Here is a 23,745-nt window from a genome sequence, read left to right as displayed (position 1 = left end):
TGTTAAACCCTTTCCCGTGTTAAAGTAACCCTTTCCCGTGTTAAAGTAACCCTTTCCAGTGTTAAAGTAACCCTTTCCAGTGTTAAAGTAACCCTTTCCAGTGTTAAAGTAACCCTTTCCAGTGTTAAAGTAACCCTTTCCCGTGTTAAAGTGTTAAAGTAACCCTTTCCCGTGTTAAAGTAACCCTTTTAAAGTAACCCTTTCCGTGTTAAAGTAACCCTTTCCCGTGTTAAAGTAACCCTTTAACCCTTTCCCGTGTTAAAGTAACCCTTTCCAGTGTTAAAGTAACCCTTTCCAGTGTTAAAGTAACCCTTTCCAGTGTTAAAGTAACCCTTTCCAGTGTTAAAGTAACCCTTTCCAGTGTTAAAGTAACCCTTTCCCGTGTTAAAGTAACCCTTTCCCGTGTTAAAGTAACCCTTTCCAGTGTTAAAGTAACCCTTTCCCGTGTTAAAGTAACCCTTTCCCGTGTTAAAGTAACCTTTTCCAGTGTTAAAGTAACCCTTTCCAAAGTAAAGCTTTCCTTAAGGCATTGACATCAAACCAAAACAAAATGATCATGCACAGTGAAATTTGCTGAATCAGTTCAGAGAAACTCCCAAAATGTCTTGTTCAGTAAACACTCACAAACTCCTACTGTACCTAGACATAGTCGTAGTTCGAAAAGCCAACACCAGATAAACATAAATAACATTTATATCGCTGCTGAAGCAATGTTCAACATAATTCATAATGAATGCACACACGTCCCCCGACTCCTGAACACTGGTCAGCGTAAAGGAGAGCGCTCCCATATAGAAAGTCACAACTCCGTACTAGGGTCAGTTCTAAAGCCTTTCCCAGAAAGCAGCCCAATGGAAAAAGACTAATGAAATAGCAAAGACATTGCAGTGAGTTTACCCAAGTGTATTCAACCGTGGAAACATCAAAGTAATGGTGGTTTTGTCCTCTGAGCGTCAACTCAAAACCTGGATATACCAGCTACAGTTTTGCTGTAGTGTTGTTGTATGACGGTAGTGTTGCATGTACAGTAAAAGGGTAAGCAAAACAAACAACGTCAATGTCAATCACAAATTATCAAAATCTAACCAATGTAGAGGCACCACAACGTCAGGAAGTGGGAAATAACTATCACCCAATGAGAATTGCAGTCTTCGATCACTCAGCCAGTCAGTCGACGCATTCTCTCGTCTTCATGGCTACATCCTGACCCTAGAACGCTGAAGTAGAACGTAGTCCTGATTGGATGCTAGGGGGGATATTCTACATCTCCTCGTAGTCTACGTCTCCGGCGAGGAAAGACTCCAGGTCGTCAACCACGCCTCCGGCTTTCTTGGTCGACTTTGGCTTCTTCTTTTTCTTCTCTTTCTCGTCCGCGCTCCCTGACTCCTCCTTTTTCTTCTGTTTGTGTCGTTTCTTGCTGCTTTTGTCGTCCTCCTGAAAGGAGCAGACATGTTCCATAGTTACTATTGGCTGAGGATGACAAACAGGGTGTAAAGATGACTCATCTCCTTTCACCTTACCTCTTTGCTTTTCTTCTTCTTCTTCTTCTTGTCCTTTGTTGAGGATCTACTTTCTCGGTCTGCAAGACAAGTTAGCAAAATTAAGACAACTCTGAATTGTTTTACCAATACATATACCCAAACTGTGAAAGTATAAAACACACAGACACACTAGTCCAGAATAGCGATCATGACTCCAATGATTTCCAATGACTTTGCTTCGGAACCTTGCTCACCATCTTGGTCCTCACTGCTTTCCTTGCTCTTGGGCGCCACATCCTGGAATCCCAGTCCAAACAGGTCCAGGTCGTCGCTCTTGATGGGGAGGACAGAGGGCTGGACCAGCTTCAGGTCCTCCAGTATAGCCGAAGGCTTCTTGGTAAAGGGGAGACAGGAAGGGAGGGGAGCGGGATAGAGAATGAGTAGGGGACAAAGACAGATGGAAAGACAGGAAGGGAGGGGAGCCTCGATAGAGAATGAGTAGGGGACAAAGACAGATGGAAAGACAGGAAGGGAGGGGAGCGCGATAGAGAATGAGTAGGGGATAAAGACAGAAAGGGAGGGGAGCGCCGATAGAGAATGAGTAGGGGATAAAGACAGAAAGGGAGGGGAGCGCCGATAGAGAATGAGTAGGGGACAAAGACAGATGGAAAAACACGAAGAAGGGGAGCGCGATAGAGAATGAGTAGGGGATTAAAGACAGATGGAAAGACAGGAAGGGAGGAGAGCGCGATAGAGAATGAGTAGGGGACAAAGACAGATGGTAGGACAGGAAGAAGGGGAGCGCAATAGAGAATGAGTAGGGGACAAAGACAGATGGAAAGACAGGAAGAAGGGGAGCGCGATAGAGAATGAGTAGGGGATAAAGACAGATGGTAAGACAGGAAGAAGGGGAGCGCGATAGAGAATGAGTAGGGGACAAAGACAGATGGAAAGACAGGAAGGGAGGGGAGCGCGATAGAGAATGAGTAGGGGACAAAGACAGATGGAAAGACAGGAAGAAGGGGAGCGCGATAGAGAATGAGTAGGGGATAAAGACAGATGGAAAGAAGGGAAAGGGGGGGAAGCCTCAATAGAGAATGAGTAGGGGACAAAGACAGGAAGGGATGGGAGCGCGATAGAGAATGAGTAGGGGACAAAGACAGATGGTAGGACGGGAAGAAGGGAAAGGGGACAAAGCCTCGATAGAGAATGAGTAGGGGACAAAGACAGGAAGGGATGGGAGCGCGATAGAGAATGAGTAGGGGATAAAGACAGATGGAAAGAAGGGAAAGGGGGGGAAGCCTCGATAGAGAATGAGTAGGGGACAAAGACAGATGGTAGGACAGGAAGAAGGGGAGCGCGATAGAGAATGAGTAGGGGATAAAGACAGATGGTAAGACAGGAAGAAGGGGAGCGCGATAGAGAATGAGTAGGGGACAAAGACAGATGGAAAGACAGGAAGGGAGGGGAGCACGATAGAGAATGAGTAGGGGACAAAGACAGATGGAAAGACAGGAAGAAGGGGAGCGCGATAGAGAATGAGTAGGGGATAAAGACAGATGGAAAGAAGGGAAAGGGGGGGAAGCCTCGATAGAGAATGAGTAGGGGACAAAGACAGGAAGGGAGGGGAGCGCGATAGAGAATGAGTAGGGGACAAAGACAGGAAGGGATGGGAGCGCGATAGAGAATGAGTAGGGGATAAAGACAGATGGAAAGAAGGGAAAGGGGGGGAAGCCTCGATAGAGAATGAGTAGGGGATGAAGACAGATGGAAAGACAGGAAGAAGGGGAGCGCGATAGAGAATGAGTAGGGGATAAAGACAGATGGAAAGAAGGGAAAGGGGGGGAAGCCTCGATAGAGAATGAGTAGGGGATAAAGACAGATGGAAAGACAGGAAGGGAGGGGAGCGCGATAGAGAATGAGTAGGGGATAAAGACAGATGGAAAGACAGGAAGGGAGGAGAGCGCGATAGAGAATGAGTAGGGGACAAAGACAGATGGTAGAACAGGAAGAAGGGGAGCGCGATAGAGAATGAGTAGGGGACAAAGACAGATGGAAAGACAGGAAGGGAGGGGAGCGCGATAGAGAATGAGTAGGGGATAAAGACAGATGGAAAGACAGGAAGGGAGGGGAGCCTCGATAGAGAATGAGTAGGGGACAAAGACAGATGGTAAGACAGGAAGAAGGGGAGCGCGATAGAGAATGAGTAGGGGACAAAGACAGATGGAAAGACAGGAAGAAGGGGAGCGCGATAGAGAATGAGTAGGGGATAAAGACAGATGGTAAGACAGGAAGAAGGGGAGCGCGATAGAGAATGAGTAGGGGACAAAGACAGATGGAAAGACAGGAAGGGAGGGGAGCGCGATAGAGAATGAGTAGGGGACAAAGACAGATGGTAGGACAGGAAGAAGGGAAAGGGGACAAAGCCTCGATAGAGAATGAGTAGGGGACAAAGACAGGAAGGGATGGGAGCGCGATAGAGAATGAGTAGGGGATAAAGACAGATGGAAAGAAGGGAAAGGGGGGGAAGCCTCAGATAGAGAATGAGTAGGGGACAAAGACAGATGGTAGGACAGGAAGAAGGGAGCGCGATAGAGAATGAGTAGGGGACAGGAAAAGACAGATGGTAGGACAGGAAGAAGGGGAGTACGATAGAGAATGAGTAGGGGATAAAGACAGATGGAAAGACAGGAAGAAGGGGGGAGCCGATAGAGAATGAGTAGGGGACAAAGACAGATGGAAAGACAGGAAGGGAGGGGAGCACGATAGAGAATGAGTAGGGGACAAAGACAGATGGAAAGACAGGAAGGAAGGGGAGCGATAGAGAATGAGTAGGGGATAAAGACAGATGGAAAGAAGGGAAAGGGGGAAGCCTCGATAGAGAATGAGTAGGGGACAAAGACAGGAATTCTCCCCGCGATAGAGAACAAAGACAGGAGGGGATGAAGACAGATGGAAATGACAGGATAAAGAAGATGGAAACAAGGGAAAGGGCGAAGCCTCGATAGAGAATGAGTAGGGGACAAAGACAGGGGATAAAGACAGATGGAAAGAAGATGGAAAGACAGAAAGGGGAAGCCTCGATAGAGAATGAGTAGGGGATAAAGACAGATGGAAAGACAGGAAGGAGGGGAAGCGCGATAGAGAATGAGTAGTCTGGGATAAAGACAGATGGAAAGACAGGAAGGGAGGAGAGCGCGATAGAGAATGAGTAGGGGACAAAGACAGATGGTAGAACAGGAAGAAGGGGAGCGCGATAGATAATGAGTAGGGGACAAAGACAGATGGAAAGACAGGAAGGGAGGGGAGCGCGATAGAGAATGAGTAGGGGATAAAGACAGATGGAAAGACAGGAAGGGAGGGGAGCCTCGATAGAGAATGAGTAGGGGACAAAGACAGATGGTAAGACAGGAAGAAGGGGAGCGCGATAGAGAATGAGTAGGGGACAAAGACAGATGGAAAGACAGGAAGGGAGGGGAGCACGATAGAGAATGAGTAGGGGACAAAGACAGATGGTAAGACAGGAAGAAGGGGAGCGCGATAGAGAATGAGTAGGGGACAAAGACAGATGGAAAGACAGGAAGGGAGGGGAGCGCCGATAGAGAATGAGTAGGGGACAAAGACAGATGGTAAGACAGGAAGAAGGGGAGCGCGATAGAGAATGAGTAGGGGACAAAGACAGATGGAAAGACAGGAAGGGAGGGGAGCGCGATAGAGAATGAGTAGGGGACAAAGACAGATGGAAAGACAGGAAGAAGGGGAGCGCGATAGAGAATGAGTAGGGGATAAAGACAGATGGAAAGAAGGGAAAGGGGGGGAAGCCTCGATAGAGAATGAGTAGGGGACAAAGACAGGAAGGGAGGGGAGCGCGATAGAGAATGAGTAGGGGACAAAGACAGATGGTAAGACAGGAAGAAGGGGAGCGCGATAGAGAATGAGTAGGGGACAAAGACAGATGAAAAGACAGGAAGGGAGGGGAGCACGATAGAGAATGAGTAGGGGACAAAGACAGATGGAAAGACAGGAAGGGAGGGGAGCGCGATAGAGAATGAGTAGGGGACAAAGACAGATGGAAAGACAGGAAGAAGGGGAGCGCCGATAGAGAATGAGTAGGGGATAAAGACAGATGGAAAGACAGGAAGGGAGGGGAGCGCCGATAGAGAATGAGTAGGGGATAAAGACAGATGGAAAGACAGGAAGGGAGGGGAGCGCGATAGAGAATGAGTAGGGGACAAAGACAGATGGAAAGACAGGAAGGGAGCGGAGCGCCGATAGAGAATGAGTAGGGGATAAAGACAGATGGAAAGACAGGAAGGGAGGGGAGCGCGATAGAGAATCAGTAGGGGACAAAGACAGATGGAAAGACAGGAAGAAGGGGAGCGCGATAGAGAATGAGTAGGGGATAAAGACAGATGGAAAGACAGGAAGAAGGGGAGCGCGATAGAGAATGAGTAGGGGACAAAGACAGATGGAAAGACAGGAAGAAGGGGAGCGCGATAGAGAATGAGTAGGGGACAAAGACAGATGGAAAGACAGGAAGAAGGGGAGCGCGATAGAGAATGAGTAGGGGATAAAGACAGATGTAAAGAAGGGAAAGGGGGGGAAGCCTCGATAGAGAATGAGTAGGGGACAAAGACAGGAAGGGAGGGGAGCGCGATAGAGAATGAGTAGGGGACAAAGACAGATGGTAAGACAGGAAGAAGGGGAGCGCGATAGAGAATGAGTAGGGGACAAAGACAGATGGAAAGACAGGAAGAAGGGGAGCGCGATAGAGAATGAGTAGGGGATAAAGACAGATGGAAAGAAGGGAAAGGGGGGGAAGCCTCGATAGAGAATGAGTAGGGGACAAAGACAGGAAGGGAGGGGAGCGCGATAGAGAATGAGTAGGGGACAAAGACAGGAAGGGAGGGGAGCGCGATAGAGAATGAGTAGGGGACAAAGACAGATGGTAAGACAGGAAGAAGGGGAGCGCGATAGAGAATGAGTAGGGGACAAAGACAGATGAAAAGACAGGAAGGGAGGGGAGCACGATAGAGAATGAGTAGGGGACAAAGACAGATGGAAAGACAGGAAGGGAGGGGAGCGCGATAGAGAATGAGTAGGGGACAAAGACAGATGGAAAGACAGGAAGAAGGGGAGCGCCGATAGAGAATGAGTAGGGGATAAAGACAGATGGAAAGACAGGAAGGGAGGGGAGCGCCGATAGAGAATGAGTAGGGGATAAAGACAGATGGAAAGACAGGAAGGGAGGGGAGCGCGATAGAGAATGAGTAGGGGACAAAGACAGATGGAAAGACAGGAAGGGAGGGGAGCGCGATAGAGAATGAGTAGGGGACAAAGACAGATGGAAAGACAGGAAGAAGGGGAGCGCGATAGAGAATGAGTAGGGGACAAAGACAGATGGAAAGACAGGAAGAAGGGGAGCGCGATAGAGAATGAGTAGGGGACAAAGACAGGAAGAAGGGGAGAGAGAAAGTAGGAGAAAGAGGTTGTTACAATAGATGGACCTTTACTATTTCACATTCAGTCTAAACCCAGCCAAATATATGGGCCCTGAGGACAAGGTTGAGAAAGGCTGCCACCCATAGGTCTAACTACTGTAAAATAAAATCCAAGGTCTCATTCTGTCAATCACTGAGTATGGTTACATGCACACAATCATGCGATTATTGTGGATAATCAGATGAATATAATAGTTTGATTAAAACGTTTACATGCTTTGCAAGAAGAATGATTTTCCTAATAATCCTGTTTACATGGACACATCTGAAATCAGGTTAGTTGATGGCACGCTGATAAATGCAGGAAATCACCAATGGAAATAAAGGTTCTACCACAGTGACTGTGTTATTGTTGGGAAACATATTTGATTCTGAGTTCAGACATATAGTTTGTATGTGAAAACCACTTCTAAGACACATAGACTTGCGCTAAAGAGGAAGGCTCGCTCCTCAATGAGGAGATGAAAGCACAGATCAAACACACAGTTGAGACACCTATTAGGTGTTTACATATCCTGATAACTCCAAAAAGATTGCTTGGAAAACCAGGTGTTTAAATTGATCTTACGCCCATTAAAATAACGAGAGTAAGGTGTTTACTGACTATTGCATAATCTGCCTACTATAATCAGTTTAATATCCAATTACTGTGCATGTAAACGTGACCACTATAGAAAACCACATCTCTACCTACCACTATCACATATATGAGAAAACAGTCAACGAGAACAGAAGGCCATGTGTCTGGAAAGTAATGGACACCTTCTTCTACATTTCAAATTGACCCAATAGAAGGGGATGAGAGCATAGAGCAGTCTACTGTAACAGAGCACAGAGCAGTCTACTGTAACAGAGCAGTCTACTGTAACAGAGCACAGAGCAGTCTACTGTAACAGAGCACAGAGCAGTCTACTGTAACAGAGCACAGAGCAGTCTACTGTAACAGAGCACAGAGCAGTCTACTGTAACAGAGCACAGAGCAGTCTACTGTAACAAAGCAGTCTACTGTAACAGAGCAGTCTACTGTAACAGAGCACAGAGCAGTCTACTGTAACAGAGCAGTCTACTGTAACAAAGCAGTCTACTGTAACAAAGCAGTCTACTGTAACAGAGCACAGAGCAGTCTACTGTAACAGAGCAGTCTACTGTAACAGAGCACAGAGCAGTCTACTGTAACAGAGCAGTCTACTGTAACAGAGCACAGAGCAGTCTACTGTAACAGAGCAGTCTACTGTAACAGAGCACAGAGCAGTCTACTGTAACAGAGCACAGAGCAGTCTACTGTAACAGAGCACAGAGCAGTCTACTGTAACAGAGCAGTCTACTGTAACAGAGCACAGAGCAGTCTACTGTAACAGAGCAGTCTACTGTAACAGAGCACAGAGCAGTCTACTGTAACAGAGCACAGAGCAGTCTACTGTAACAGAGCACAGAGCAGTCTACTGTAACAGAGCACAGAGCAGTCTACTGTAACAGAGCACAGAACAGTCTACTGTAACAGAGCAGTCTACTGAAACAGAGCAGTCTACTGAAACAGAGCAGTCTACTGAAACAGAGCAGTCTACTGAAACAGAGCAGTCTACTGTAACAGAGCACAGAGCAGTCTACTGTAACAGAGCACAGAGCAGTCTACTGTAAAAGAGCACAGAGCAGTCTACTGTAAAAGAGCACAGAGCAGTCTACTGTAACAGAGCACAGAGCAGTCTACTGTAACAGAGCACAGAGCAGTCTACTGTAACAGCACAGAGCAGTCTACTGTAACAGAGCACAGAGCAGTCTACTGTAAAAGAGCAGTCTACTGTAAAAGAGCAGTCTACTGTAACAGAGCACAGAGCAGTCTACTGTAACAGCACAGAGCAGTCTACTGTAACAGCACAGAGCAGTCTACTGTAACAGCGCAAAGAGCAGTCTACTGTAACAGCGCAAAGAGCAGTCTACTGTAACAGAGCACAGAGCAGTCTACTGTAACAGCACAGAGCAGTCTACTGTAACAGCACAGAGCAGTCTACTGTAACAGAGCACAGAGCAGTCTACTGTAACAGAGCACAGAGCAGTCTACTGTAAAGAGCAGTCTACTGTAACAGAGCAGTCTACTGTAACAGAGCAGTCTACTGTAACAGAGCAGTCTACTGTAACAGAGCAGTCTACTGTAACAGAGCAGTCTACTGTAACAGAGCACAGAGCAGTCTACTGTAACAGAGCACAGAGAAGTCTACTGTAACAGAGCACAGAGCAGTCTACTGTAACAGAGCACAGAGCAGTCTACTGTAACAGAGCACAGAGCAGTCTACTGTAACAGAGCACAGAGCAGTTTACTGCAACAGAGCACAGAGCAGTCTACTGCAACAGAGCACAGAGCAGTCTACTGTAACAGAGCAGTCTACTGTAACAGAGCAGTCTACTGTAACAGAGCAGTCTACTGTAACAGAGCAGTCTACTGTAACAGAGCAACAGAGCAGTCTACTGTAACAGAGCAGTCTACTGTAACAGAGCAGTCTACTGTAACAGAGCAGTCTACTGTAACAGCAGTCTACTGTAACAGAGCAGTCTACTGTAACAGAGCAGCTGTAACAGAGCACAGAGCAGTCTACTGTAACAGAGCACAGAGCAGTCTACTGTAACAGAGCACAGAGCAGTCTACTGTAACAGAGCAGTCTACTGTAACAGAGCACAGAGCAGTCTACTGTAACAGAGCAGTCTACTGTAACAGAGCAGTCTACTGTAACAGAGCAGTCTACTGTAACAGAGCAGTCTACTGTAACAGAGCACAGAGCAGTCTACTGTAAAAGAGCAGTCTACTGTAACAGCACAGAGCAGTCTACTGTAAAAGAGCAGTCTACTGTAACAGAGCACAGAGCAGTCTACTGTAAAAGAGCAGTCTACTGTAACAGAGCACAGAGCAGTCTACTGTAACAGAGCACAGAGAAGTCTACTGTAACAGAGCACAGAGCAGTCTACTGTAAAAGAGCAGTCTACTGTAACAGAGCACAGAGCAGTCTACTGTAACAGAGCACAGAGCAGTCTACTGTAACAGAGCACAGAGCAGTCTACTGTAACAGAGCACAGAGCAGTCTACTGTAACAGAGCACAGAGCAGTCTACTGTAACAGAGCAGTCTACTGTAACAAAGCAGTCTACTGTAACAGAGCAGTCTACTGTAACAGAGCAGTCTACTGTAACAGAGCAGTCTACTGTAACAGAGCACAGAGCAGTCTACTGTAAAAGAGCAGTCTACTGTAACAGAGCACAGAGCAGTCTACTGTAACAGCACAGAGCAGTCTACTGTAACAGCACAGAGCAGTCTACTGTAACAGCGCAAAGAGCAGTCTACTGTAACAGAGCACAGAGTAGTCTACTGTAACAGCTCAGAGCAGTCTACTGTAACAGAGCACACAGCAGTCTACTGTAACAGCACACAGCAGTCTACTGTAACAGAGCACACAGCAGTCTACTGTAACAGAGCACACAGCAGTCTACTGTAACAGAGCACACAGCAGTCTACTGTAACAGAGCAGTCTACTGTAACAGAGCAGTCTACTGTAACAGAGCAGTCTACTGTAACAGAGCACAGAGCAGTCTACTGTAACAGAGCACAGAGCAGTCTACTGTAACAGAGCAGTCTACTGTAACGGAGCAGTCTACTGTAACGGAGCAGTCTACTGTAACGGAGCAGTCTACTGTAACGGAGCACAGAGCAGTCTACTGTAACGGAGCACAGAGCAGTCTACTGTAACAGAGCACAGAGCAGTCTACTGTAACAGAGCACAGAGCAGTCTACTGTAACAGAGCACAGAGCAGTCTACTGTAACAGAGCACAGAGCAGTCTACTGTAACAGAGCACAGAGCAGTCTACTGTAACAGAGCACAGAGCAGTCTACTGTAACAGAGCACAGAGCAGTCTACTGTAACAGAGCACAGAGCAGTCTACTGTAACAGAGCAATGAGCAGTCTACTGTAAGAGCAGTCTACTGTAACAGAGCACAGAGCAGTCTACTGTAACAGAGCAGTCTACTGTAACAGAGCAGTCTACTGTAACAGAGCACAGAGCAGTCTACTGTAACAGAGCACAGAGCAGTCTACTGTAACAGAGCACAGAGCAGTCTACTGTAACAGAGCACAGAGCAGTCTACTGTAACAGAGCACAGAGCAGTCTACTGTAACAGAGCACAGAGCAGTCTACTGTAACAGAGCACAGAGCAGTAACGGAGCACAGAGCAGTCTACTGTAACAGAGCACAGAGCAGTCTACTGTAACAGAGCACAGAGCAGTCTACTGTAACAGAGCACAGAGCAGTCTACTGTAACAGAGCACAGAGCAGTCTCTAGCAGTCTACTGTAACAGAGCACAGAGCAGTCTACTGTAACAGAGCACAGAGCAGTCTACTGTAACAGAGCACAGAGCAGTCTACTGTAACAGAGCACAGAGCAGTCTACTGTAACAGAGCAGTCTACTGTAACAGAGCAGTCTACTGTAACAGAGCAGTCTACTGTAACAGAGCAGTCTACTGTAACAGAGTCACTGTAACAGAGCAGTCTACTGTAACAGAGCACAGAGCAGTCTACTGTAACGGCACAGAGCAGTCTACTGTAACAGAGCACAGAGCAGTCTACTGTAACGGAGCAGTCTACTGTAACGGAGCAGTCTACTGTAACGGAGCAGTCTACTGTAACGGAGCAGTCTACTGTAACAGAGCACAGAGCAGTCTACTGTAACAGAGCACAGAGCAGTCTACTGTAACGGAGCACAGAGCAGTCTACTGTAACGGAGCAGTCTACTGTAACGGAGCAGTCTACTGTAACGGAGCAGTCTACTGTAACGGAGCAGTCTACTGTAACGGAGCAGTCTACTGTAACGGAGCAGTCTACTGTAACGGAGCAGTCTCCTGTAACGGAGCAGTCTCCTGTAACGGAGCATAGAGCAGTCTACTGTAACAGAGCAGTCTACTGTAACAGAGCAGTCTACTGTAACAGAGCAGTCTACTGTAACAGAGCAGTCTACTGTAACAGAGCAGTCTACTGTAACAGAGCACAGAGCAGTCTACTGTAACGGAGCAGTCTACTGTAACGGAGCAGTCTACTGTAACGGAGCATAGAGCAGTCTACTGTAACAGAGCAGTCTACTGTAACAGAGCAGTCTACTGTAACAGAGCAGTCTACTGTAACAGAGCACAGAGCAGTCTACTGTAACGGAGCACAGAGCAGTCTACTGTAACAGAGCACAGAGCAGTCTACTGTAACAGAGCACAGAGCAGTCTACTGTAACGGAGCAGTCTACTGTAACGGAGCAGTCTACTGTAACGGAGCAGTCTACTGTAACAGAGCAGTCTACTGTAACAGAGCACAGAGCAGTCTACTGTAACAGAGCACAGAGCAGTCTACTGTAACGGAGCACAGAGCAGTCTACTGAGCAGTCTACTGTAGCACTGTAACGGAGCAGTCTACTGTAACGGAGCACAGAGCAGTCTACTGTAACGGAACATAGAGCAGTCTACTGTAACAGAGCAGTCTACTGTAACAGAGCACAGAGCAGTCTACTGTAACAGAGCAGTCTACTGTAACAGAGCAGTCTACTGTAACAGAGCACAGAGCAGTCTACTGTAACAGAGCAGTCTACTGTAACAGAGCAGTCTACTGTAACGGAGCAGTCTACTGTAACAGAGCACAGAGCAGTCTACTGTAACAGAGCAGAGCAGTCTACTGTAACAGAGCAGTCTACTGTAACAGAGCAGTCTACTGTAACAGAGCACAGAGCAGTCTACTGTAACAGAGCACAGAGCAGTCTACTGTAACAGAGCAGTCTACTGTAACAGAGCAGTCTACTGTAACAGAGCACAGAGCAGTCTACTGTAACAGAGCACAGAGCAGTCTACTGTAACACTGTAACAGAGCAGTCTACTGTAACAGAGCAGTCTACTGTAACAGAGCAGTCTACTGTAACAGAGCAGTCTACTGTAACAGAGCAGTCTACTGTAACAGCACAGAGCAGTCTACTGTAACAGAGCACAGAGCTGTCTACTGTAACAGAGCACAGAGCTGTCTACTGTAACAGAGCACAGAGCTGTCTACTGTAACAGAGCAGTCTACTGTAACAGCACAGAGCAGTCTACTGTAACAGAGCACAGAGCTGTCTACTGTAACAGAGCAGTCTACTGTAACGGCACCTTCTTTTTCTTGGGCTTCTCAAACTCCTCGTCCTCATAGTCTGGTTCGTCCATGACGAAGGAGAGCATCTGATCGTCCCCTGGAGATTCTTGGTCTGAGTGGGAGGATTCATCCCCTCCCTTCTTCTTGCCTACCCGCATGGACTGCACCGGGGCTAGGGTCGGGTTCAGGAATGAGACGGGCTCGGACGACATCTTTAAGCCCGCTGGTTTCTTGGCTTCTCCGGTCTTGTTTTGAGTCTTCAAAGCGTTGGAGGATCTGATCAGAAAGCACAATACAGATCTAAATATTAAAAGATGCATGATAACATCAATAAGTTAACCCTGACCTGTTCACCAGATATGCTAGCTTGTCCAGGACATGTTGTTTCTCTCTCTCTCAATCTCCCCCTCGCTCTACTGTACTTGCTGTCTCAACATCTGAATGCTCAGCTATGAAAAACCAACTGAAATTTACTCCTGAGGTGCTGACCTGTTGCAACCTTTAGAACCACTGATTCTTATTTGACTCTGCTGGTCATCTATGAACGTTTGAATATCTTGAAGAACAATCTGGCCTTAATGGCCATGTACCTTTATAATCTCCACCCGGCACAGCCAGAAGAGGACTGGCCAACCCTCAGAGCCTAGTTCTAGGATTCTTCATAGGTACCTGAGTTTTTCCTACCCACTGTGCTTCTACATCTGCATTGCTTGCTCTTTGTTTTTTTTAGGTGTTTTAGGCTGGGATTCTGTATAAGCACTTTGTGACAACTGCTGATGTAAAAATGGCCCAATGACTACATCAATCTCTATCGCCCAATGACTACATCAATCTCTATCGCCCAATGACTACATCAATCTCTATCGCCCAATGACTACATCAATCTCTATCGCCCAATGACTACATCAATCTCTATCGCCCAATGACTACATCAATCTCTGTCGCCCAATGACTACATCAATCTCTGTCGTCCAATGACTACATCAATCTCTGTCGCCCAATGACTACATCAATCTCTGTCGCCCAATGACTACATCAATCTCTGTCGCCCAATGACTACATCAATCTCTGCCGCCCAATGACTACATCAATCTCTATCGCCCAATGACTACATCAATCTCTATCGCCCAATGACTACATCAATCTCTACCGCCCAATGACTACATCAATCTCTACCGCCCAATGACTACATCAATCTCTACCGACCAATGATTACATCAATCTCCACAACCCAATCTCTATTGACCAATAACCACATTAATCTCTATCTACATACTGTATAATACTAGCATCTTAAGAAAAACCTGAGGTTATGCAATTCAAGTTCTCTTCCCACCCATACCTCCTTCTGTCCGATCCACCATCCTGGACGACGTTAGGTGCCCTCGTCCCCTCATCTTCTTCATCGCTGGTCAGGGTGATGCCCATGCTGGGGACGGTGGCTGCCTTGGGCACAGATTTGGGCACAGACTGGCACAGCTCATCTGGGGCAAAATCGTCCTGGAACCCTGACACCATGGGGTTCCCCCCTCGGCCCTCACCGTCACTGTAAAACATGGACAGAGAGAGACGTGGTAAGTTCTGATGTCCCGATGTAAGAATAACCAACACATGAGCAATATGATGGGCCAAGCACCACAAAAAAATACTTTAAATGATTATAATTTGTGTCTGAGTAATGATACCCCATTAAGCAACACCTGCTGGAAAAGTCACACAGTTTTAAATGCATTTCCAAAAGCAGGACTTTGAAGCTACTCTTGTTTAGTCTGATGTTCTAACCATTTAAAAAAAAGAAAAGTTGTATTAATGTTGTTTGTGACACCTGTAGAATTGTTCTTTAAAAACCTTCTGTTAGAATTATGTTAAGAAATGTAGCACATGAGCTGGATAACATGTAAGCTTATAACATGGTTAACGTCTGTAACGTTGCTAACGTTGCTCAGTATTTCAGCTGCGCTTGGACAAAAGGTTCAACTACAGGTTCCCCACTACTATCGTTTTACTTACAGTTAATGAAATGAACAGTGACTGAATCACAACATTATTGCATTATCTGTTCATATATTATGACATCATCCAGTTATAGCCTACTGGGATGTTATGGAAAAGTCATTACATTAACAATAACTTATTTTGCCATTATCTACACACTTACTTGATAATCTGATGCTCCATTCAAATCTTAACCAGAATGACAGTTCAAAAAGTCAGCCCTGAAGACTGATTCAGTGAAAGAGAGTTGTTTATTATTAGCACTAAGCTATCGTGTGTGTGTGTGTGTGTGTGTGTGTGTGTGTGTGTGTGTGTGTGTGTGTGTGTGTGTGTGTGTGTGTGTGTGTGTGTGTGTGTCTCACATCCACACTCCACTTCTCCTTTTAACTTCATCATTTTAAGTTAATCTTCTAACATCAAAGCACTTCAAGCCTCATTTCTCATTTTCCAAAATAGCAAACGGCCCCCGTAGGACAATTCTCTCCTTCAAATTCAAGCTCAAGTTGATTCCCTTCATTATACAACACAGGAAAAATCATTACTCTCTTCACATTTCTATAACGTAAGACTGTATTAAGGGGATATCCGCAGTTTAGATGTACATTAACAAATCACTTTTCCCGACAAAAGCTAAGGGATGGGGCTAGAGAAATGTAACCACACTCAACTTCACAGAAAGAGCTATGCATGCAAGAACTGACCATCAAAATGATCATTTTAACCATGTATTGAAACTATAGTGTTTGTTTACATTTACTTTGTTTACAACCATTGGAGGAAAACAAGCTTACATTTAGGGTTCTGATGGAAAGTGATGAGGCATTCATAAGGTAATATTCTTCAAGAATGAATAGATACAGATAACAATTTATGTCCAAAAATGGACGTAGCAACTGCAGATCGCCCCTTTAAGTCTTATCCAATAAAATAAAGTGCCTTCTCTCTCACCCCTCCCTCTTTCTCTCTCCAGCAAATGAGTGATGAATGACCTAGATTCTGAGCAGAGGAGACCTGATGGAACCAAAAACCTCACCCCTCACCCCTAATTGGTTAAAAATCACTTGACACAAATATTATCGTCCTCTATCTTTTTTCACATATGTTGATGCTGGGTTGGTGCTAGAGATGATGAACATGTTTGAAATGCCCCTTTAAGATAGAGCTGAAATACATTCACCTCCACTATATTGAAGAACATATTGACTATGGGTGTCTGAACTGCACAGCAACGGTAGATCTTCTTCACTAAACAATGATCATTAGAAACGTGTTCTAGTACACAGGGAGAGTTTGATCTTCTTCCAGTTGCTCTCCAGGTGGAGGGTTGGCCAGCCTATCAAAGTAGTCCAAATATTGAAAAAGTCCTTATTTCCACACTTACTTATATACCTATCCAAAGCCACAAGCCTGGACATGGGTCATAGAAGATCATGGAGATGATTAGGGAGTGAGGACCTACCTGTCACTGTCCATGTTGCCTGCTCTTCCAGCTTTCTCCTTGGCTTTGGCAGCAGGCCCCTCCTCCGGGAAGCCACGGGCCGTGCCCACATCGGGAACAAAGTCATCCACATTCCGCACCTTCTCGTCTGTGCCATCTGAGGAGAGAAGAGTGGGAGAGGAAGGATGAACATTTTTATTTATTTTAGCCTTTATTTAACTAGGCAAGTCAGCTAAGAAAAAAAATCATAATTCATACTGTCTCTAGCTGCCCGTCTCTAGCTGCTGCCTCCTGCTGCTGCTACATTATTTCAAGCATGTAATTTTCAATGAATATACCAAAATGCAAATCAAAAAGATCCTCCTCTATCTCAAAGGATTTCAGGCCAGTTAATGTGTATGACTGTTGATTCAATCACATTATGCCGAAGTGATCACTTCTGAAATGGCTTCCTCTTACCCATGGTAGGCATTACTCATTAGTAGACTGATTGCTATTTTGAGTTTATAGACATTAACCAGGTTACACTCCAACCTTTTTATGTGAGAGAAGTACACGACAGTTTTCAAATGTCGACAAAATAAATTACGCTAGACATGGTGGGATGTTCTTGTGTCAGTGATCTGAACTGTGCCAGAAATGATCAATTCCTCTCCCACTAATATCACTATTTTGTCTATAATAATCTCATCAAGTAGGTCGGCTACTGCCACATTCACATGCTATCGGAGTTATCTGAAGCTCCTAGTACCCAGTTGGAAATGTCACTTTAATGATCCTCCAAGTCGTAATTACAAGTGGGAAACTAAGAGAAAATGTTGTTGCCCGAGTTGTGACGTTTCACCACTGACCTTTTCAACTAAAAGTTTGAAACAAGTAAATGTTTTATAATTACAACCTTAACAATATGGATAATGTAGATATTCAAACAATATTGTCAATGTTAAGCAAGCTAACTAACTTTATTACAAGCAATGTTTGCAAGCTTATCAAGCTAGGTAAAATCTTACTGGTTGAAGAATTGTTCCGACTTCAAAATCACTTGAACACAAATCATGCCAGAATGACCACTTCCTAGGTGCCAGTTCCCCATTTCCCATGCGCACGTGAGGCCAGCATATACCCGCACTGTATCTGTGAAGAGCACATGCCAATACCAGGGAGGGCACATTCGCTATATAACACAACACATTTGTGACAAAACCATCATTAGAGTTGAAAATGCAATGGAAACCACTTTTGACTTAATACAAAAATGTTATTTGTTACATGGGAATTTAAAAGTTATTTTTATGTGCACTACGTCATCACGCACAGCCGCTTATACGCAATAAGAAATATCTCTGGTAGGAAAATGCTCAAATAGTTTTTAAGTGGATTTTAGAATATTCACATTAAAATCTGTAACCAATTGGATGGAAACCTAGCTAGATGATGGAAACCTAGCTAGATGATGGAAACCTAGCTTGATGATGGAAACCTAGCTTGATGATGGAAACCTAGCTTGATGATGGAAACCTAGCTTGATGATGGAAACCTAGCTTGATGATGGAAACCTAGCTTGATGATGGAAACCTAGCTTGATGATGGAAACCTAGCTTGATGATGGAAACCTAGCTAGATGATGGAAACCTAGCTTGATGATGGAAACCTAGCTTGATGATGGAAACTTAGCTAATGATGGAAACTTAGCTAATGATGGAAACCTAGCTTGATGATGGAAACCTAGCTAGATGATGGAAACCTAGCTAGATGATGGAAACCTTGGCCAAAAGTCCTCCCCTTCTCCGTATTCAGCCTATGATATAAACCTTAGCTCTCTCAGCCCCAGCCAACCTTCACAGCCAAACCAAGCTGTAGCACTATTACATGCCACAGACTGACTCCGGCCTCTCAAAGCACATGACAGACGCTCACTACTCACACATTTCGACATGTACCTTGTTGTCCAGCTGTCTTAATTAATAATTGACTGAATTTGAAGCATTTAGATAAGCATTTCAGATCAAATCGCCTGGCCTTGTTTGTTAATATACCTCCACAAACAGTTAAAAGAAAGCTCCACAAATAAAGCTCGATGCATTTGAAGTGAAACATCCATCCAACCTAATTTGACCTACATAATGGAATGTACACTGAACAAAAAATATATAAAACACAACATGTAAAGTGTTGGTCCCATGTTTCATGAGCTGAAATAAAAGATACCAGAAATGTTGTATTGGCACAACAACAATTTTACAAGTTTACATCCCTGTTAGTACGCATTTCTCCTTTGCCAAGATAATCCACCTGACAGGTGTGGCATATCAAGAAGCTGATTAAACAACATTATCATTACACAGGTGCAACTTGTGCTGGGGGCAATAAAAGGCCACTCTAAAATGTGTAGTTTTGTCACACAACACAATACTACAGATGTCTCAAGTTTTTAAGGGATGATTGGCATAATGACTACAGGAATGTCCACCAGAGCTGTTGCCAGAGAATTTAATGTTAATTTCTCTACCATAAGCCAGAATTTGGCAGTACGTCCAACCGGCTTCACAACCTGCAGGATCATCTGAGACCAACCAGGTTTTCACAACCAAAGAATTTCTGTACAAACTGTCAGAAAACGTCTCAGGGAAGCTCATCTGCGTGCTCGTCGTTCTCACCACGGTCTTGACTTGACTACAGTTTGGCATCGTAACCAACTTCAGTGGGGAAATGCTCACCTTTGATGGCTACTGGTACGCTGGACAAGTATGTTCTTCACGGATGAATCCCGTTTTCAACTGTACCAGGTAGATAGCATGTATGGCGTCGTGTGGGTGAGCAGTTTGCTGATGTGAACATTGTGAACAGAGTACAGCATGGTGGTGGTGGGGTTATGGTATGGGCAGGCATAAGCTACAGACAACGAAGACAATTGCATTTTATCAATGGCAATTTGAAAGACCCTGAGGTCCATTGTCGTGCTATTCATTTGCCGCCATCAGCTCATGTTTCGGCATGATAATGCACAGCCCCATGTCACAACGATCTGTACACAATTCCTGGAAGCTGAAAATGTCCCAGTTCTTCCATGGCCTGCATACTCACCAGACATTTCACCCATTGAGCATATTTGGGATGCTCTGGATCGACAGCGGTTTCCAGTTTTAGGATAACACTCCACAGACCACAATCAACAGCCTGATCAGCTCTATGTGAAGATGTCGCACTACATGAGGCAAATGGTGGTCACACCAGACACACCAGATAACCGCCATGACTGGTTTTCTGATTCATACCTTTTTTTTAAAGGTATCTGTGACCATCAGATGCAGATCTGTATTCCCAGTCATGTGAAATCAATAGATTAGGGCCTAATTTATTTATTTTAATTGGCTGATTTCCTTATATGAACTGTAACTCTGGAAAATCTTTGAAATTGTTGCATGTTGCGTTTATATCATTATTCAGAGTGGTTCCAACACTCACCGACGGGAGTCTCAGAGGTGGCTGATCCAAAGAGGCGCGACATGAAGCCTCTCTTCTGGGCAGGGGGCCTGGGTGACACTGGGTGACTGGGGGGTCGGGACAGGTGTGGTTCCCCCATGGTGGAGCCCCTGAGGGGTTGGGGGCAGCGGCTGGGGGCCGGGGGCTGCTGTGGGTAACCTGGACCCCTAGGGAGTGCAGTGTTCTGGAGAGGGGGACAGGGGTTAAGGTTAGGGTTGGTGTAGGAGGGGGGACCCTGAACTGACCTGGGGACAGGGTTGGAGATAGTTAGGGGCTGGGGTGGGAGAGGGGGTTGCTGGGGTGTGCAGGGGCTGGGACAGGCCCCAGGAGTAGAGGGCCCGCTCTGCGGCACGATGGGGGACTGGGAGCCTGAGGAGGGGCTCTGGCCATTGGAAGGGCCCCCCGGGGAGCTGAAGCCAGCTTTGTTTCTGGCTTCCATCATCTCCAGGAAACTGGAGAGGTCAAAACAGCAGATTTGATCATGAATAATAACATATCCTTTCAATCAACATTTTGTTTACAAAGTATTTACAAGGAAATATACAGTGCTTTTAATGATCATAATAACCTTTATAATGCTCTTATACATTTGCAGTTGCTGATCGCGAGAAACAGATGGGTTATTGGCATCTGTGTTTGTCTGTGTGTTCAACGTCTTTCTCTATTCCTCTCTCTCTCTGTGTGTGTGTGCGTGTGTGTGTAAGCCTGCCTGCATGTTAGCAAATACGTACATGCCATAGTTCTGGTCTTCAGTCTCCTGCTGAACATTGAGCTCCTCCAGTGTAGTGTCTATGTCCAGCTGGTTGGTCTCCAGTTGTCTCAGCAGGGTCTCCCTCTGCAGAGAAAGAGAACGAGATAGAGGCAAGTCTATCAGTCAAGGCTAGCTGTGGACAGTTAATCAATAGAAAACAAAATGGCACCAACAATAACCAGCCAATCCAAATTAGCAATGCTCAACCATTTACCACAGACACCACAAAAACAACAGTTTAGCAGAGGTGGCCAACTCTCCTACCTGGTCTGCAGGTTTTTGATCCAGCCCTGCTAGAGCACACCTGAAGAAACTAAATAAATATTGGTTTTAATTGCATGAGGCCTGAAGAAGGTTTATGTGCATGTACTGTTGACTTTATTATCCTACAAAGCACAACATAATGATGCAAATATAATATAATTATAGTCATTAAGTTGGCCCAGGGATTTGATAAAATGCAGCAAGCTGATGTGACACGTCTTCCTCTATTTCTGCTTCTGGACGCATCAACTAGATCTCCTGAGTTTTCCACTAGCACCTACTTTATCCACTTAAATTAAAGGTGCACTATGCAGATATCGCTCCGCCATTTCCCGGTTGCTAAAATTCTACTACTTCACCTAATTTCTGTGTTAGTTCCCTCACTAACTTTAAACATCAGCTATCTGAGCAGCTTACCGATCGCTACAGCTGTACATAGCCCATCTGTAAATAGCCCAACCAATCTACCTACCTCATCCCCATTTTGTTTTTATTTAATTTTCTGCTCTTTTGCACACCAGCATTTCTACTTGCACATAACCATCTGCCCATCCATCACTCCAGTGTTAATTTGCTATGTTGTAATTACTTCGCTACTATGGCCTATTTATTGCCTTACCTCCTCATGCCGTTTGCACACACTGTATATACACTTTATTTTTTTCCCTATTGTGTTATTGACTGTACGCTTGCTTATTCCACGTGTAACTCTGTGTTGTTGTTTGTGCCACATTGCTTTGCTTTATCTTGACCAGGTCACAGTTGTAAATGAGAACTTGTTCTCAACTAGCTTAACTGGATAAATAAAAGGTGAAAAAAAAATATTTAAAAAATAAAGAAGTTATATATATATATATATATATCCCACCACACGCGCAGCAACAGTGCCTGGAGTGGTGTGTGCAATGTGAGTGAAGTGCTGAAAGATTCATTTTTAGAAGCACACAAGCATAGAAGTTGGTCTAATTTATCCAAAAGTCTACGAAAGTGTGACTTTGTCCTCATGTTTCTTGGCTATTTACATCGTTCTGTTCACACACACTAGGTTGTTGTTAATTTGAGTTCTCAACTGCTACTAGTAAAGGGATGTCACAGAATCTCATCTCTCAGACAAACATGGGAATCCTACCTCTACCACGGTAAACGCCCGCCCCTTAAAAATGTTTTCTCACCCAAGTGACTGAAATATTTTAGAATACATTGTATTTTATTGAGCATTGAAAACCCCCCCAAAAACATTTAATTCATTAACTTTTAATAATTTCTTATCACAAAAACACTCTTCCTCAAATACTTTCATTATGCGCCTACATTTCTTTGTGCTCCTTCTAAAATCCACTTAGTCATATTTTTGTTTCCCGGGACATTCATCTAATTTCTTTTGCGTGTTTCATATAGCAGCCACATTTCATTGTGGCAAGAACAAACACCATTGTGTCAATTCAATCTTGCAGTAAACATGTAAATAAGACTTTAATCTCAAGACAGGTTAAATGTTCAAACATGTTTAATATTATTTTACTTAGAAAATAATCCTGATCATATAAGCCTAGACATTATGCAAAACCACTAACAATACACTGAATTCATCCATTTTCATACATATTAATTGTAAAGTCATGTCCTTCTACATAATACCACAACTACTTTTTCCAATTTGGAAGGTATATTCATTTAGCTGTGTATTTCTGAGGGAATCAAGGCATCAGAATGTACAAGAAACAACCAAAATGTAGGTCGTTCAGTAAAAGTTTCCGAACCCAAGAGGACAAGCCCAGGGAGGCCTGGCTGGCTACATTTTATATTAAGGCTGGCTACTCCAGGTACTTGTGGAAAACACTAAAAGGCTTCCATGTGAGCAAAACCTCAAACCACTGCCGTGGGACATGGCACGTATCAGGGATGTGTTGTTATGTGGGAAATGAAGCAGAGGCACTCAAGCTCTTAAGAGTTTCCATCCAGAAGGGTTTCACATGCCGACGCCTGAGCTAGGCCTATATCTGTAGTTAGCAGTCAAGGGTTTCACATGCCGACGCCTGAGCTAGGCCTATATCTGTAGTTAGCAGTCAAGGGTTTCACATGCCGACGCCTGAGCTAGGCCTATATCTGTAGTTAGCAGCCAAGGGTTTCACATGCCGACGCCTGAGCTAGGCCTATATCTGTAGTTAGCAGCCAAGGGTTTCACATGCCGACGCCTGAGCTAGGCCTATATCTGTAGTTAGCAGCCAAGGGTTTCACATGCCGACGCCTGAGCTATTTGACCTATTTAACAACTGTGAAATCTCCTCTTCTGATGTATACACGAGATCTGTTGTATGCCAATGTCACATTCTAGGGTCCTCATTTGTCATACATCATCATAAATATTGGAACAACATTTTATTTCCATGCTAAATCTGGTTCTTCCGGTAACGATAAGATGTAGCGTTGTTCTACGTTAGTATAGGCAATTATCTGAGTTTTTCAAAAGTCACGAGGCAACTTTTCCCTTCCACCCTCTTTTCCATTCATCCTCCACTCCTCCCTTTTCTCTCTGATCCCCTCCTCCCTCATCCTCCAATCCTCGCTTCTCTCTCTGATCTCCTCCTCCCTCATCCTCCACTCCAGTCTCTAATTTGCTTCCACCTCCCTCTGAACTTACGGAGAAATAGATCTGTGAAGAAGGGAGGCGAGAAGCCATACAACCCTGC

The 23,745-nt window shown here is 44.9% G+C and overlaps 1 protein-coding gene across 4 annotated transcripts in view; it reads right to left on the bottom strand.

The window, feature by feature from the left end:
* Positions 1–247: 247 nt before the first annotated feature.
* The window catches only part of LOC123989470 (rab-like protein 6), a 36,310-nt gene continuing 12,812 nt past the window's right edge, over positions 248–23,745 (bottom strand). For 3 of the 4 annotated variants that reach the window (XM_046290510.1, XM_046290508.1, XM_046290509.1), the window contains 8 exons: positions 20,772–20,875; positions 20,023–20,492; positions 16,579–16,714; positions 14,467–14,670; positions 13,142–13,400; positions 1,736–1,874; positions 1,521–1,579; positions 248–1,434 (listed from right to left, as the gene is read on the bottom strand). In XM_046290510.1, the coding sequence (XP_046146466.1) occupies positions 1,261–1,434; positions 1,521–1,579; positions 1,736–1,874; positions 13,142–13,400; positions 14,467–14,670; positions 16,579–16,714; positions 20,023–20,492; positions 20,772–20,875 (1,545 nt within the window). In that variant the 3' untranslated portion in view covers positions 248–1,260. The remainder of the gene's footprint in view (positions 1,435–1,520; positions 1,580–1,735; positions 1,875–13,141; positions 13,401–14,466; positions 14,671–16,578; positions 16,715–20,022; positions 20,493–20,771; positions 20,876–23,745) is intronic. The other variant, XM_046290511.1, reaches the window with a different exon arrangement.

This window comes from Oncorhynchus gorbuscha, linkage group LG11 (genome assembly GCF_021184085.1).
Source record: "Oncorhynchus gorbuscha isolate QuinsamMale2020 ecotype Even-year linkage group LG11, OgorEven_v1.0, whole genome shotgun sequence".
Classification (NCBI taxonomy): Eukaryota; Metazoa; Chordata; class Actinopteri; order Salmoniformes; family Salmonidae; genus Oncorhynchus; species Oncorhynchus gorbuscha.
Note: the sequence above shows the minus strand (reverse complement) of the source record. Positions and strands in the feature narration are given on the sequence as shown.